At 34.3% G+C, this 18,679-nt stretch overlaps 1 protein-coding gene across 2 annotated transcripts in view; it reads left to right on the top strand.

The window, feature by feature from the left end:
* Positions 1–18,679, top strand: part of LOC112691738 (scavenger receptor class B member 1-like) — an 89,516-nt gene that overhangs the window by 19,110 nt on the left and 51,727 nt on the right. The window contains exon 1 of one of the 2 annotated variants that reach the window (XM_025566115.1): positions 17,463–17,920. The exons of the other annotated variant lie outside the window; for it this stretch is intronic. Coding sequence (XP_025421900.1) covers positions 17,902–17,920 — 19 coding nt within the window. The 5' untranslated portion in view covers positions 17,463–17,901. Of the gene's footprint in view, positions 1–17,462; positions 17,921–18,679 lie in introns of those variants that run through there. 2 annotated transcript variants of the gene reach the window in all.

Raw genomic sequence — 18,679 nt, 5'->3', positions numbered from 1 at the left:
TGCAGCCTGATGCCATGTGTCCCAGCGTGTAATAATAGGTTGTGGAAGTAATGGGTACCTGGTACTTTATTTAAAAAAAAAAAATAATTCAGCTTGGTGCTTTTAAAAATAATTAATTTAATTTTAGCAATGAGTTTATCTATTTCTGGAAATTTTCCTCGTATGTCTTCTGCAACTCGATATATACTATGGGCCAAGCAAGTGACATGAATCATTTTTGAATACAGTGTTTTAATTGTAGTTTTAATTGAATACAGTGTTTTAATTGTAGTCCCTGCGTTTATTATGTATGGAGCTGCGTCACTAAGAAACAGAAAGACGTCATCATGACGAATACCATCGGGCCAAAGAAGGAACATTGATTTATCGAATAATTTTGTTATTTTTGAATAATTTGCTTTATCTAGAATTTCTTTATTTAATAAGTACACTTTTCTTGGTTGGTCGGTTTGAAGTGTTCCAATTACAACGTTAGCCACAAATGTTTCATTAACATCTGTGGTCTCATCAATTGAGACCCGAATTTTATTTCCCTTTATATTGTCTCTTATTTTATTTAAAGTATCGGAGTACACTTCATTTACGTAATTTTTGCGTAATGTAGATTCATTCGGAATGTCTCTATTCGTATATGTTTCTAAAAATAAACGAAATTCTGGGTTATTGATTTTATGCAACGGAATATTGGTGGATAACATGATCTTACACAAGTCTTGAAAATGATGATTTTTTTGTAAATGTTGTTACCTAAAGTTGCGATGTAGACGTTTTGGTGGTATTTTGTCGATTAACCACCCGTTGATGTTTTGCAGTTTTAATATGATGTGTAACTGTATACCTCCGTTCAGAATTTACTTTTGTTTTGTCCAATTTACAGAAAAGTACGGATTCATCACATGATAACACATTCTCACCAAATTCTAATACGTATTTTTTTAAAACAGTGGAAATTATTGGCTTAATTTTCGATATATTAACAGAAAAATAATAGAACACGATAGCTCAAAATTCACGGTGTGACTGAAGAATGGATTATAATCGTCTAACTCAAACGGTTACATTTCACAAATTATTTTTGAATTGTATTGAATACAAACTGACTTGATATTATCGAAATAAAGATAAGGTACCATTATTACTAAATACTATACTACTTATTTAATTTTATAGCTGGAGATATTAAAGTATAATTTTATCTAAACGGTTGTCGAGTTTCGACTATGGCTAAAATAGTTCTATAAATGAGTAAATTCAATAAAATTGTTCTAAAATTGAAAAAATTCTAAAACTTGCGAAAAATTGCACTTAAAACTTTTATATTTGAATTCGTACTTCCATGAAACGTATTTAAGTTACTTAGCAATAAATTGGAAAGGTAGAAGAAAAGTTGCAAATGCAACAACATCCGCGTCCTAATTATTACATTCAAATGAAGTTATACGCACGTCGTATAGACAGCAGACATGTAAATTATTAATGACTCATCGTGTAGTTTTTACATTTTTTTTTTTTTATTACTATTATTATTGTTGTTATTTATTTATTTTTTTTTTTTTTAGAGGTCAATGTAAACCGTATCCTTGTAAAATTACCTTACCCACGCGGTAGTGCAAAATTTATTTGAATTTCTTTCGACGGAATCGTATTACGTGTGCAATATAATAAATATAAATCATTGTTTCTAGCTCGGGGTTTAATTTATACGTAGATATATGGGGGGGGGGGGGGAAAAAAAAAAAAAAAGGCCGTTTCGCAAGAGGTCTTTTTTTTTTTTTTTTTTGTAAACCGAATCGTTTCACGTCGAGAGACCGGTGCTGCTGCGGTCACGTCAATACTCTCTCGATACCGCCCGTCTACCGTTTCGCGTATTCGTTACCGAGTTTTCGTATCCGCTCCGAGAATTGAATAATAAACACGTGAACTTTTCGTTAGTACTCGACTATTTGCGTCCGAGAAAACTGATTTCTCCGTCTTTGGCATTAGCACGAATCATGTCGAATGCGGGCGATCACGCGGATACTACGACAGGGGCGTATATTGACTTACTTCTAGGGGGGGGGGGGTGACTCCAATTTTTTTTTTAATTCAGGCGAAAAATGTACAAGATAAATTTTTGGTGACATTTAAATCAGGAGAATCCTTAATATTTGTGGTATTTTTTTTTTTTTATCTAATGCCGTAACCACTTAGAATCGAATTTTGTCTAGTTTTTCTTTTTTAACACCTGTCTGTGTTTTGAAAGTTACATTTGTGTTTTATTTTATTTTTCACTAGTTACAGACCCGATAAAAAGCTCAATTCAGTGTTTACAGTCAAGCGTAATTTGATTTTGTTATAAAATGATCCACATTAAAAAATTTGAAATGTGAATCTCACATATAATCGATTCCTTAAATACAGATTCAAGGGGGGGGCGATCGCCCCTTCACCACCCCTAAAATAGGCCCCTGTACTACGGTCTAAACACTCTCAGCCTACACACGTGTAATGTGTTCGCGGACGAGACATCTGAGACGGACTTCACGGAAAGGTTCTTTGTTTTTTTATTTTTGTATTCCTAATGATGTGGTCGAAACGATTAAAATCTCGTCTCGGTGGATTACGCGCGAACGTTGAATTAATGACAATATAAAGGGATCGTTGAACGGAAGGCATTTGAAGCCATAAAATAAATAAAATAACTCACCTCTACGGATGATTTCGACCGAAGATTTAATGCTTTTTGTTTCGCGTCGAAATCAACGTTAAACGATGTACATGGTTATTGGCGTTCGATTTTAGTAAACATTTTCCGTGTAACTATCATTTTTCTTTACTCATATATATATATATATATATATTTGCACGAGTGTAAATGTCGCATTCGTTTAGTGAAAATGTTCATTTCATGAAAAGTTATCCAGTTCATGAAGTGGAAACCAATTTTTTTACAGTTCGTGAAATACATGATTATTTTCACATTTCTACATTTTCACAACGTGTAATTTTTTCATCAACTGGCTAGTCACTTTATGAATTAAATATATTATTAAATTATAAACTATAAATAAAAACATTATTTACGACTTCTGTAATATAAATTTTAAATAAACTATTAAAATATATATATATATATATATATTTATAATAGGTATTAATACAAATTAGTATTTTAATATTTTGGAAAATGTACTTATTATTTTTATTTATTTGATCATGTGTTCGTTGAACTGTGACAACGGCTATTACATTATGTTTTAGATTTATATTCATAATATATATTATATCATTTTCCTGAATTAATATGTGTTATATTAATGTATGCATTTACGTATTAGATTTAGTTTCCGTGATTTCTTCAATGATTCGTTGAATTTCATCACGGGTATATGGTTTTTACCGGATTTTTTTTTTTTTTCTTATAATAAGTATCCAGTTTTTTTTATAAAATTCAACTTTCCGATTGAATTACATTTTAAAATGACAGTGAACATTCACGCATAAAATTATACAACGTACTGATCCCCTATCCAATGTGCACAATATTACACCATTATACACGAAGATTCTACGTATTAAAGATAATATATATTAATAAGATCAACTGCAGATTGAAACCGAGTCATAAATCGGATAAAAATTTTATTAGGATAATTATTTTTTTCGCCGGTGTTGAGACGTGAATATTACGAAACAGTTTTTGGGTATTTTCAATTATTTCTGCCTCGCCGTTTCGTTAGATTTTTTTTTTTTTTTTTTTTTAATATTCCAATAATACGCGTGATCAAATGGACAACGATAACGGGTATACTGCAACATTATCATATTTCGGACGTGTGAGCGAAAACAGATAAAAATAGTCGGTTCCGGTGCGAGCGTATAATTCGATGGTCCAGCGCACAAGTGACATTTAACGAATCTTGAAGGTTTACACTCCGATAAATCACGGTATTTACTTCAAACAGCAATATATAATTTATGCAATAGAAATATATAATAATATTATTATTATTAATATTAATATATCATATTGTATTATTATATAAAATGTTGAACACATCATGTCGAACTGTTATTGTAAAATTTGAGGATAGATCAAAAAAAAACTGCGAAAATCTACATGTGCAAATATATATATATATATATATATATCATAGATCATATGGTTGGTTCCTACTTATAACTGACTATCGTCAAAAATGTCACTTACCACGACACATGTGCACTATATAATAAGCACACAAACCGTCGCGCGTTTACGAATGTATAAACGTCGCGTTTTACCGCATGTAACACATCACACACACACACACACACGCACATAGTGGTGATAATTTATGAAATTATGAACAAAGGCACAAAATATGTATAATGTTTTACTATCCATTAAATATCTACCGAATAAACAAATACGTATAAAGTTAACCCGTACCAACTGCGTTGTGCTTGTAAACGTATGTTTTGGGGTGTTTTGGGTACGCTGAAAAAATTAATAATGCATATTTCAATAAATTTTAAAACAATTATTGTTGTAACAATACGTTTAAGTGGCTGACACACATGAATTCGGAACGGACTTTAACCGTGACGGCACACGCGTGTACGCGTCCCCTAACCCCTACGATACGTCACTGCGCGTGTAATATTGTATCGCGCGCCTTTGCTCCGCCACGAAAACTGTCCTCTTGTAAGTGCGTCGAGTATTCGTGAGGTATATAAAAAAAAAAACACAAAGGTGGTAAAACAAAAGGGTTATTTCTGGTGACCGGGATCCTTGAACGGCACAACAATTTCGACCACGTACCATACGCAACGACAATTTTTCAACACCGTCAAAACAGTTGTATATTGTGGGTGTTTTATGCGATTTCACAAAAAAAAAAAAAACGATCGTAACGTATATCAAGTGCGGCAGAGCATTTGATTTTTGAAAAGATTAAACTCGATTCCGTCGGCCGCGATGACGTCTGCAATCATTTTTACAGCGTGAAACTAACCGTAGTCGACATCCGTATTTGTTGGATGGCAAGTGAAACTTTTTTATGTGTGTTCCAACGAAAACGATGAACAATTATTCGAAGGGTTTTCGTAACATTACACTTATGTGGACATATGATTATCGTATTGTGGCGTTAGTGGTTTCGGCTAAAGTTATTCAAATAAAATACCACATGAAAAAAATTTCACAATATCCTTTAAGTACTTTTTTTCTTACGAACAAAACATTTTTTAATAATATATTCTCAACTGTTTTTAATTACTTAAACCGTATATTTTAATCGATTTATTCGAATAGTCATTATTACACTAAGCTTACTAATATGCATTGCCAACTATCTCGTCTTAAAATTATGTTTGTTAGATTAGTGTGTACATTTTTTACGTTTCTATTAATTAAAATGAAATATTAAACCCAAAAGTTTCAATACTGTATTAACATTTACTTTGGGCCACATTCTAGTAAATAAACTATGTAACAATATTTACCGAAACAAATTATAGTACCTATAAGTTACATAATTATTACGGTTTAAGTACTTCCTTCATTTAATTAACTAAAGAATCTTGTAACTTTTAGATGTAGCTATTTTTAATTGGAAGAAACAATAAAACGTTTAGTTTTCAGTTTGTTAATTTGTTTATCAACAGAAAAATTACATCTTCAGTTTGTTCTGCCATATACATGTAAGAATGAATAGGTTTTATCTGATAATGTTTGGAAAATTTGAGATATTCTCATATGAGGGATTCAATCAATATGAAATTATTACGAACAAAAATGTAATGGTATCATTTACAAAAATAAAAATAGAATCCATTCGATGGACGATAGCACTGCGAGTCTTTTTCTTTCACAAAGTGTTACTTTGGTATTTTTAAACTATTGAAAATAAAAAAAAAAAAAACACGTAAGGCATCGGTCAGTAGAATTCATCCATGTTGATAACTAAAAGTATACAACGATTAATTTATATTTGATGTACATAATAGTATAATTTCACATATGATGACATTTAAACAACATTTAGTTGGTATGAAAACGAATAATTTTTTCCCACTCGAAAAGTATTCCATATGGTTTTAGAATTTTGATTTTTGTTTGGAAAAAAATATTTGAATTAGAACAAAATTAATTTATAATTTTTTTTTTCTTAAATATAGATATAATTAAAGTGACGCGGTGTAGTAGGTACATAACACTTCGGTTAATACATTATGTTTACCATAATTACCGACTTGTTGAACGACACTTTATACTATACGTTTTTATTTTAAATATTTTATTCGAAAATATTAGGTTTTTTTCAATGAATATAAAAAATAATGGAATTGTATTGAGAAAAATGAATATTATTGTTTGTTTGGTCGAAGTTGGTTATTATTTTTCATTAGCATTTCATATGAAGTTTGAAAGCATTAATTTTGTTCAATGATATGGGAATACAAAATGTTATAAATCATTACGTCACCACACCTGACTTCAGTGTCAGCATCTGTCTAAACACTGTGGATGGATATGATCTGAGTATTAATTGGCACATAAATCATGGCTTTTTATTAATTTCATAAGCGACTGTAATCGGCATGGATAAAAACTTTAGTGTGGGAAACCAAAGATAAGTAATCTTATAATTGAATAATTAGTTTTCCCAAGGCTCGGGATCAGCGGAACCCGTAAAAGAATTACGTTTTCCAAAAAGAAACAAGTAAATTTGCATTCTGTAGTCATACATTCATGGTCAAGGAAAATGTTTACCTGCTGTTGAACATTTATTAGGACTCTTAAGTAGTTATTTTTAAAAAGATTGCAATATCAGTTATGTGGTTACGTAACTGGTAAATGTATGATATTGAAGAGGTTATATTTTTACTATTAAATTTCACAGCAAAATTAAATTGGAATTATTTTTATTTTATCGACAGCTTGTTTTTTGTATTTGTTTTCGTCTTACAATATTGTAAATTTTTGTTTTTTTTTTTTTATATCAGTTAAATTAATAGTAATAAATTATTTGGCTATTTATATTTTATAGTATCGCAGCATGGCGGCATCCCGAATCCCAGTATCTCGCATACTCATATACTCTGGCACTCGTTATTCGTTAATAATCGTTAAAATTAATTTATTACGTTGGTCATTAGACACTACTCATTTAAAATTAATACAATTTTGTCGTAATGTTTTAAGAAATAAGAATCTAACAACAAAAAAGCTTAAAAAAATGTATTTAAAAGTATTTGAAATATTTTTTGAATATATTTGTATTTGTATTTAAATACTTATTAGCAAAGGTATTTAAATAAATATTTTAATAATTTTTAATCGAAGTATTTCAATACCTATTTGAAATACTTTTGAAAAGTATTTTAACAAGATCGCTGGTAAGTTGCTTGTTTATTAGTGAATTTACATATTTACATATATATTTATAAAAAAAACTTTTGCATTTACAAGTTCTTGAATATTTATAAAATGTGAGTCATATATTTTTAGTTTTTACTCTAAAAAATGATGGGTGTATATGTGTTGGGGTATGTGTAGTATGAGAAGGTCACACGATTTCGCACTAAAGAAATGTACTCCACATATATTCTTGTGTGTGTGGAGCATTAATGATGGACCAACTCGAGTGGAACCGAATCTAGGGCGTTCGATATTTGGTTCGGAATTAAAAACGTTCGTCGAACCGAAGACTGACTACATCGAATCTTAATAAAACTGAATGTTTAAAATCAAACTATATGCAAGTGTGTTGTAATTATTCAGCTTGATAGAAGTTTTATTGATGAATTGAAATATTTATACATGTATAAATATGATTACACCTTTGTATAGTAATAATTAGTTAAAACACATGTAAGTACATCGGTTTGCGAAATCAAAATTATTGTTCGAGTTGCAGTTGCAGTTGCATTATTTTAACGGGCTAGTGTTTCAAATTAACCGATTTATTCGCATAAAATTATCGTATCCCGTCGCAACGCGGGTACCTGTACGCTACGATGGCCTCAACCCGCGCGTGGACATTTATCTACCCGAAACGGACGAGGACTTTTGGTCGCGGTAACCCTTTGGACGTAAGGGACAAATTAATTTAAATATATATATATACATATATATATATATATATATATATATATATGAAACTAACTATTAGTCATAATAACTTAAATAATGTAAATTTTGTATGCTATATTAGTTCTGGCGCTCTGGTTTATTCACACGTTATAAAACCAATGATGTGTTTTAGGTAACTTATAACTTATCGGAATGGCGTAAATAAATTATCTTTATTAATACTGTTCACATCTTATAATCATTTTTATTTTCTAAAAATAACGGCAATAAGCCCGCCACCTATAAATTAAGTCATCAAGCAGTGCTTCGTGCGATTTTATTCACACCACCGATTTTTAGATAATTTAGTAAATTTAGTAAATATAATTCAATAATAAATGCAAAATACTTTCTTGATATAATATATCAATATTTTTAAATATTTATTTTTTTTTAATTTTTTTTTTTACGTCTATTTGTCCGTATGTATTTTGCGGAGTAGATTGTTTCACGGGGCATTAGAATTTCTTTTTGCAAAACCAAAAAATTTTTCCAGGACACACTGCGTGACTAATGTAAAAACGTTTATTATATAATATTAAATATACAATAAATTTATTATATAATATAAACGGATGTTAAATGTGTTCATCGAATTTTTGACGATACCTATATTATTGTTACATTAATTACATTGCAGTACACCAAACATAATATTGAAGTTATGAGCTAAAATACTATACGAATTTATACGAAGACAGGAAGGGCGTTTTAAAAACAAAACTATGGGCTTACGAAAAGGCCTTTACGGAAGGCGCGAGCTAGGGCGAGGAACCTTTGAAACGGTGGGACCCAGAGCAGCTGCCCTTTCTGCCCCGTCCGCTGGTGAGAGGATAAAAGGTGTGCGACCGGTCACCGACGGCACGTGCCGCATGAAGGGGAGTACGGACGTCTCGGCTCGGTCGTGGTCCACCCCGAAGGAACGAATACTTATTTTTTTCCATCCGCGCGCCAGGACGGTGCCTCGGACACGCTTGGCGTAATCAAATACGCTCGACCGACAACGGGCCGCTGCTGTTGTACGTGCTCGGACCTCGTTAGTTCGCACCTTTTTTTTCGGGACGACCTACGCGTTTCCGACGGTGCAACGGCCGTAGTAAATATGTATCCGGGAACAGCCGTACTGGGAAGTTCTAGCAACGGAAACAGAATTCGTCTTCGGGCTTAAATTTTTAATTTTTTTTTTTCCTTTAAGAATCGTACACTTTTTATCTACGCTGTAGTTTGGGAACGACTGTTCCGTGTTCGGCTTCTCGGCACTCGAGTTCGTCCTCTTCTTGTTTTATTTTTTTTGCCATTTTTTTTTCGCACCACCAACGGAAATAAAAATGGTGGTCGTGTTCGGTGCATGAACGTTTACATGAATTTAGAATTCGAAAACATACTTAATATAGGCCCGCGAAAGGGGCGAACAAACGTCTTAATAAATCACTCCGTGCGTACAACCGTAATATTTTCGATGCTTATACGTAGCGTCCGTTTTGGATGCATTTCAGAGGTCATGGACGCGAATCGTATCGTTTTAATGGTCGCAATCGACGACTAATAACAGCTGTACACCACGTATTGTACAGTTATTTGTTGATACGATATATTGTTTTACTTTAGGTTCATAAATTACATACGTATTTTTTTATTTTTAACTAAAAAATAATCAAACATGTATATTGATATGTTAGTACTTTGACCAGGGCCATTTGACGAGTTCTCTAATAGTTTATTTAATAATTTTGAAACAATAAGTTAAAAAAAAACGGCAAAATCGAATTTTTATTGCTATCGTAATTCAACAAATAATCATCGCATAGACATGACATTTTGTTTGAATGTTTGTTTTACTATTTGCTATAGTAAGTATGATTTTCAAAACATTTTTTTTTTTTCTAGTTATTTATTATATATTGAAATGTTCACATTTTCTTATTTTCTTTTCAAAATATCTATCAAATAATTTTGTTGAACATGCTTGAAAATTGCATAACAAAACTTTTCATATATTATTGTTATTGATAAAATAAAAACAATAAAACCTAATTAAAAAGAAGAAAAAAAATTATGAACATTTGAATATAATGCTTTGACGAAACGATAAAAAACATTAAAATCTGAAACATTTGTATCGTCAAAAATACATTATATCTTCAATGTTTATAAATAAGGCTTGAAAATTGAATACAACATTTTTATAAGATATTGTTTAAACCAAAAAAAAAAAAAATAATGGAAAAGAGCAAACAATTTTACGTACATTAGCGTTACAAAATTACATTTTGACAAAATTGGATATTTTAATGAATTTACATTAAAAAATATTAGTTATTTAGTTAAAGATATTTCATATTTATTTAAATGAAGACTATGCAGTTTAATTGTATTTTTCTCAAATTAATATGATTTTTTTTTACATGAAAGTTATAACATTTAACGTTTAAACTAGGTACCTAATTAGGAATTTGGTTCTTCTACTATTTATTACTTAAGTTTGTTCATTAAATTTACGTTTTAGTTTTCAGTTCTCATATTATGTAATTTATCAACAAAGTATCTAATTATAACTTGAGAAATAATAATCTTTAATACCTGTGGAATAAAAATCATTAAAATTAAGGCATAGCATTTTAAACGGAATTGCGTTTGTACGATGAAGATGACCGTTTGATATACATCTCAAAATAAATTTCTGAATACATATAGTCGATTTTGTTGTAAGAAAAATCTTTAAAAAATAAAATATAGCCGTGGAAAATGTTTATGCCGGTTAACAAAAATATAATTTTTTTAAAAATGGCAGAAGCAGCATATCTTTTAGTTTACAAATTAATATTAGCTAAAAAAGTTTTTAGAACTACCGTATTATATACATTTATGATTGAAAAAAAAACAACATAAATCGATTTCGTTAGAGACGAATGTGACTGGAATTGTTCAATAAGTAACTGGAATTGTACGGTCTCTAACCTACATTAGTGCCAAACATGACCAGGTTCACGAGAGACTTGTAGAGAACTGTTCTACTTTCAAAATTGTGCCAAAAAAATTTAAATAAATTAAAAAAGTATCTTAATTGCATAAGTGCATTTTTTGTCCTAACTGTTATGTAATTTATATTATCATTTCGGTTTGTGTACACGAACAACAATTCACGGAGAATCAAATGGCTATTACATTGGTTATACATTGGTTTTGGTTGTATTGCACTTCTGCAGTGTGTCATCAGACTTCATTGTCGGTCACCCGGGCAAACGAATACATAACATGCGAATAGACATATTAACGAGACTTTCGTTTTGGTTTCTAATACGTTTTGTAGAAGAAAACTACGATCATTAATTGTCCGGTGTACCGGCGTGCGCGTATCATGTACTTTGAAGTTCAACTACAAAACTTTACCGGATTAACGTAACGTAACATCATACGAAACGGTATGTGATCTGGTTTAGTATATTTCGTTGTTGATTACCCGAAATTATGAAAAACGAAACACATAATTCTCCACACACAATGGAAATAACAGAACAAAAATAGGTATTAATCTAATCCAAAATAAACAGTATGATTGCGTAATCAATTGATACGAATATTAATTTCTCTCCTCCCTCCCATCAATATGTGCGTACAGAAAATCGAATTGCACCGGGTTTTTTCGCGTATGTAAAACTAAACTCGCCTAGGATATTTCAAAAATTTGTTGTCGTTTAAATAAGTTTCCTAAGATAAAGCTAGAGCCGTCGACAGGTGTGAGAAACGGAGAGGAGAAACATTCAAATAGGTGCATACGTATATACATATAAGTGCATGTAATTAACGACTGTTCACGGTAAAGTTTCAATTTTCAAAACGTCACTTGTAGTTCACCCGACACAGATAATAGCGTTTTTGGTAGCCGCGAAAGCCGTGTGCGACAGAGACCGACAAACGTTCACATCCTATTGCAAGATTAATAACATTCGCATAAGTTTAACAAGACCGTAAGCGCATAATATATTACGCCCAATGTGTATAATATTTGAACGTGCGTAATTTTTCACAACCCCGAGTTATTTATTGACCACGCGGGGATTATAATAATACGAGTATATGAATGCACGGCATAATGTTATGTCGCATGGGCGGATCCAGTGTCTAATTACGGTCGGGGCACTTTCTGGGAGAAGTTATACGATGTAACCGATCATGGATGTATGTAGGGGTATCCCGGGCCGGAGAGGTTTAGACCCCTCAAAAAATAATGCGAGAATATTGTACTAAAACCCTAAACATTTATTTTTACAATCTATTATCTAGGTCTTTTAAATATACTTTATTTTCAGTATTATTCTTTTCCAACGGAAGTGGCACATACCCCAAGTACCTCCCCACCCTGGGTCCGCTCATATTTTGTCATGACCCCAAAACTATACGTCCGTTCGCGTGTACGTATACAACTTGAGTGTAACAGCGTACATTTTAAGATGCATTCGTTCACGCATGATCGTCTCTCGTCGCACACTTCCCAAGCACGTTTTCGCATTATCTCTGTGTGATCGCGGGTGCAGCAAAATGGTACTACTTAGGTGTTAAATTTGAAAACATTAAAAATAAAAAAAAAACAGTTTTTTTCTCAAATCGACAACCATAGCACACGTTCCGGTTCGTATAGTGACATTGTAGACCAAAGGTTCTCAGAGGGGGGGGAGTGACGAAATTTCAAGGAAGATATGAAACTGTTTAAACCCATTAGACCTGCAAACGCTGTTTCCGATGATTTATATTTTATCGGCCATTGTTAAGCAATTACATTATCTTTTATTTACGCACGCCATAATTTACTGTCACAGTTGTCGCCAAGTATTAAAAATATTAACTGAAGCTAAACAGTGCCAAATTTCTCATTAATTTATATTTTAATGTAACAAGTTTAAAAATTAATATTTAAAAAAGTTATTAAAATATTATAATGCACTTTGTTTTAAAAATTTTAAGTTTTAATATTCATTTTTTCCTCTACAAACAAATTCATTAAAGTTTAATGAGATGTTGATTATTTAATGATTAGTAAAATCAATATACTTCAGTCTTGCATTGATGAGGGGAGCTTGACCTCATATAATAGTATGAAAGGTCTTCAAAAGGTTGAGAACCCGTGTTGCGATTTCATGGGAGATTGTCTTATTGATTACACAGCACTTAAATATTTTGTTTTTTACTATTATTATATTTTCTTATCATTATTATTATCATTATTTTAATTTTTTTTAAAAATCTGAAGATTTATATAAGCATATTTCTTTGTATTCAAACGTATTTTAAATAGTTATTCATTGTTCGCATACAATGAATGTACGTTTTACAACTGGAGTTGTAAAAAGTTTCTCTTTGATCTTCTTCATATATTTATAAATGTATAGTTCAAATTCATAATATATCTATTTTTTAATAAAATGTACAAACGTACAAGTGTAACGCTGTGTAGATACCACTTAATAGTACTACACATTGTGGTACCTACTACTCGTGATCTGTGATAAAATATAAAATAATAAGACTACGGTCTAACTCAAGCCATCATACAAATGTATTCTACCAAGGATAATGAACCTGTTGTGCAGTTATCCGTTTTTTTACGAAGCACTTGTTATGACGTAAATTCTTTACTGTGATGATAGATCATAACTTATTGTAATATAGTAATATCTTGTTTTGTGTAGCGAAAAATTATAAAATATGAAAACGTATGCCCGGTTAAAAAATAAATATATACTCCAATCAATAGTTTATTATTAGACTGAAGTTATTATCATATGTACATGTTTTTACTGTTTGCACGCGTTATTCGTTCATTCTTTATATTGGCATATTTTTCAATAGGTAGTATATTTTATAGATATTTTAGTTCCCCGTGAGCACGAAAAACACGTATAACAAATACAAGACACTCCTTGTGTACCTACCACCACATTTTCAATGCATTCAATATGTTTACGCAGTGGATAAAACGTAATATATATTTTTCTATTATAAAATCGATTTTACCGAAAAAAAAAATAAACATACACACAATTAAGTTGAAATTTTATACGAAAAACGATTCCGTAATAAACAGTTTTATTTTATTTTCTATTATCCAGCTATACCGTAATATAATGTACACTGGCTACCTATGAATACATTATCAAATATGTCGTTTATTGTGCATTTGTCTGGTGGTCGAGAATGGTTTGACGACCATGAGTACATTTTCACTTTTCGGATCATTCAATCGAACTCAACCGGGACATTAGAGAGAGACGGGTTATTTTTGTGGTTTAAATAACAGCTGCCCTCGGTAAATACGGTGAACCGATGGTCTGCATTGCGCAATTTATCATCGGATTTCGGATCCGACATAATTAACATATAAAAACTATAAGTTTTATTATTTATCTATTTTTTCGTATTGACGACCCGAATTGCTTGTCACCGCGACCGACCGGTTAATAACTTCTCGTTATCCCCGTGGACCACATCATAATACAACATCCGTCCGGACTCCCCGGAGATTGCGGAGTTCCTGATATCATCCATCGTTTATGTTCCGTAATAAACTATTTGATTTTTTTTTTCTTCCGGTCTTGGTCGCACGGAAATATCGACGATTATGCAACATTTTTTATTGGAATAACACAGTCGCAAAATGACAAATCAAAACGGGTTGTACCATAAGTCACGGTATGTTTTATTTTTTTTTTTATCATCCATAGCTTTAGGATTAAATCGATCGGACGATATGCGTATAAGAGTATAAGAGAACGTATTTTAAATACGTCATTTGTGGAATATTCAAACTAGCGGTGAGGGGAGGGGTGTCACGTACGATTCTCGTGGATATATGGACTCGGGGGAAAGGATTGATTTCCATGGTCCACCTTTCCGATCCTTCACCCGTAAATGGGTCACTGCAGCTAAACGGGAATCAGTGCCGTTGACGATTTTGATGACATATCCGTATTACACTTAAGATGATCGTGTATTTTTCTAGTCGAAACGAGACGGAAAAAAAAATCAAAATTCTTCATCGTTTTGATCGTAAACAATTTTTTTTTTTTTTTTTTAATAACTATTTAAAAATTACGTGCTATTACGGTTTAAAGGAATAAAAAATTTCAATAAATTAATTACACTTACCGACGAATAGCTTGCTTTTATTATGAACAACTTATTTTTTTTTTCTTACGCGTAAGGAAAATCGTCTGAATAAAGAAATAGGTTGACGATTACTGTAACACTGAATTGATGGACCATGAAAAATAATTTAACTTTGGTATCGCGGTGTATATACACAATATGTACCTAAGAGCACACATGTGCTGTGTCCAAATTCGGTATAATTGAGATATGTATTAACATCATTAAAATCGTAGTACACAATATAATCAAGTGCACATACATTCTATGTCCGATTTTTTATTTTGGATAGTAATTATAAATGAAAAGAATATCTGTTCTAGTTTTAAAGCTATGCAAGCAACAAAACTTCTTTAGTGATTTGCCAAAAACGAGAAAAATGGAACATGTGTGCTTTTAGGTATCGATATTACAGTGCATTATTACGTGCCCGTATTAACGCGTCGTTCGCCGCAATAGGTATTTTTTCGTCGGCGTAGTCATCTGCCCCAACGCTGACATCGTACGCACGTCACGTGCACGCATATCGCTGAAACATGACGGACGAAATAGTTAATTTAGGAATTAAAATCGGCGAATCGTTATTTTTTTTTTACTACTCCCTGAAAACGGGTGATTCCGGTGATTCCGCGCTGCGACCGGTGAGTTGCACTTGTAGCGTACGTTTTCCAATACGCGACACGTCAATATCTGTTTACGTACGAAAATGGTATCGACCGTTTAGCACGACGCGACGGGCTCGTCAGAAAAAATGCGTCGCGACGACAAGCCGTGGTCGTCGGTCGCGGCTCGGAAAACGTTACCTGGCAATGTGTGCAAGGGATCGTCGTGGTCGCCGGTCGTGAAACGGTCCGAGATCGAGATCGAACGATTGCAGACGAGCTCGTAACCGTTTGCGCGGCCGCGCCGAGTTCATTACAAATGAGATCCGGCCGTCGGAAGCGAGTCCCCGGAGGTTCGGAAATAGTGGAGAAAGAAAAATTCCGATCCCTCGGAGAAAACGTCGGGAAAACGTGGGGTCACGGTGACCCGGACGGGCGTGGTGTCGCACGCGCAACCGTCGTTATATCACACACCGGTTCCGCGGTGCCGCTGCCCCCGGACCCGTCGGTCAGTCCGGTCACGTCCGTTTACGATATGTAATAATCGCGGCGACCGGTATATATCTTCGGTGAGGTTATCCCAAGCAGCGCAACACTTGCTGCGACGTAATTGTTATATTTGTCACGGCGCCCACACGGCACAGCGGCAACAATAATAATAATAGTAACGTACAACGAGCACCGGGCCCGACGCAGGGAACGAGTCGTCACGTACGTACGGACGTGCCGTATGTGGAAAGAAACAAAAAAAAAAAAAATCAATAATAAAATAATAAAATATTTAATGCAAATCTCCGGCGGTTACACGATGACGTGTAGGCAATAGCAAACGGACCGCGCGTTCGTTTACGTTATTGTCTGCACCAGTGGTATTCAACCTTTTTCGGATCGCGACCCCCTATTTTTTAATTTTTGTAACGCGATCCCTAAAAAAAAAAAAAATGTTGTTCCATCGGTCAAAATTTTATTTGTTTGCCGATAAAACGTTTACATAATGAACAACTTCGATTGATTTGAAAATTGCACGAAATTAATAATTAACTTTATTTTTAAACAATATGGAAAAATCATTTCATCCGTTATTTTTGGCGACCCCAAACCTATGATTCACGACCCTCAGATGGAAAACCATTGGTGTACTCGTCGTCGCACCAGCGTGTACGGCGTAAAACTGGCTTTTCGTCGGGCCCCGAACGTCGCCGCAGGAACTCTCGGACGGGTAGCAAGTGCCGACGTTGCGGCGTACCGATCGAACAGCCAAGTGCCTTGGACCAACCCCGCGGGGGACGCACGTGACGAACACCGGTTCCGTTTTCTACAACCGGCATGCCTAACCGTCGGCTGTGGCCGCGCGAATCCGGTGGTAAGATCGCGGACGTCGGGAGAAGCATTTGATCGGAAAAAAAAAAAAAGCGCTCGCGAAATCGAAAGAACCGACGCGACGTCGACGCGATAACGATACGCGGTACGATTATTGTCGTGTTTAATGTTGCGGTGCACGGTCGCGGCGGTCCCTCTCTCCCGGACATTTCGCGCGCGCGAAGGTCGAAATGCATTGGCATGCATTGCCACCGCGACGTGTGACCGCGGTCTGAAATTTCGTTGTCAACGCACACGCGCACCGGATTCAGTCGGCCGGCTAAAGGTTCAATGAAAACTTCTCCAGCTCGTCCGCTCCGGTTTATATAGTGCGGCGCTTCGCTGTTTCCGCGCACAACGCACTCGATATCGCACTCGACACCGACCGCGTCCGTTCCGCGTACACGCACACGTCTGCCACTCGCACAAGCACACCGTTCTACCGACCCCCGGGGTTGTTGTCCGTCCGTCGACGAAATCTCTCTCGTCCGACCAACAGTCCCTGGTGGCCAAAGATCCCTCCGTCAGTCCCGTCCGTGTCGCCCCGCAGCCGCCGCAGCCAGCACACGTTCACGGACCGCGCGAACCGGTTGAAGCGCGCGTGGAATGCGCCCGCGGCCCACCCGTGCACCGTAACGGTCCGCGACGGTTCGCGTCCAACCCGGTCTCGGCGCTGTCGGACGTTCGCGCGCAAATGAAATGCAACAACACATATTCGGTAAGTGTCACATCCCGGTCGGTTCTCACCGGCCGTTACAGCGAGTTTTCCCGTCGGGAAAACGTGCGAATAACAAACGATAAACGCGACGCGCCCGTCAGAAATCCTCGCGATCGGACAACAACGAAATTCCATGTCTCGCAGTAGTTCCACTCCGCCTGGCACGTTTATCAAAAACCGATGTACCGGTTTGGAAAAGGGAAAAAAAATCCGTACAGTTGTTTTCGTTTCTTTTTCCGTCGCGTCCCGAACGTAGAACAACGTGTTACGTTTTACTCGGCATTCGATAGTTTACCGTTGTTTGATTAGAGTGGTTTTCAACACAATTAAAAAAAAAAAAAAACAATATGATTTTAACGTGCGAGGATCACAAATGATAGTTAGTATTCGAAAGAGTGTATTCGTTTTATGTGTGTCAGTCGATGAGCAATATGATACGTGTGCAAATCCGTTTCGCAAGTTTCCATTGCTTAATTTTGGTTGAAAAATCGTCTTTTTCTATTTCTGTTGCAGTCGTAACTACGTTGTATTTACAGTTTTTATCACGGGCTAATAATAATCTGAGAGGAACGTACGTACATACCTTTAAATGTATGAAATTCCAGTTAACGAATGATTCCAAAAATATGTACTTCAATTAGTTATTCTACACACAGACTAGATGATTTATAAATAATAACGATTTAGTTAATGTTTATAAAACCATTGTTGAATCCATTTACAAAGAATAAATATATATATATATATATATATTTCGAA

Source organism: Sipha flava, unplaced genomic scaffold, assembly GCF_003268045.1.
Source record: "Sipha flava isolate LNK unplaced genomic scaffold, YSA_version1 66_pilon_pilon, whole genome shotgun sequence".
Lineage (NCBI taxonomy): Eukaryota > Metazoa > Arthropoda > Insecta > Hemiptera > Aphididae > Sipha > Sipha flava.
The sequence above is the reverse complement of the archived record's forward strand: the minus strand, read 5'-3'. Positions and strand labels throughout refer to the sequence as shown.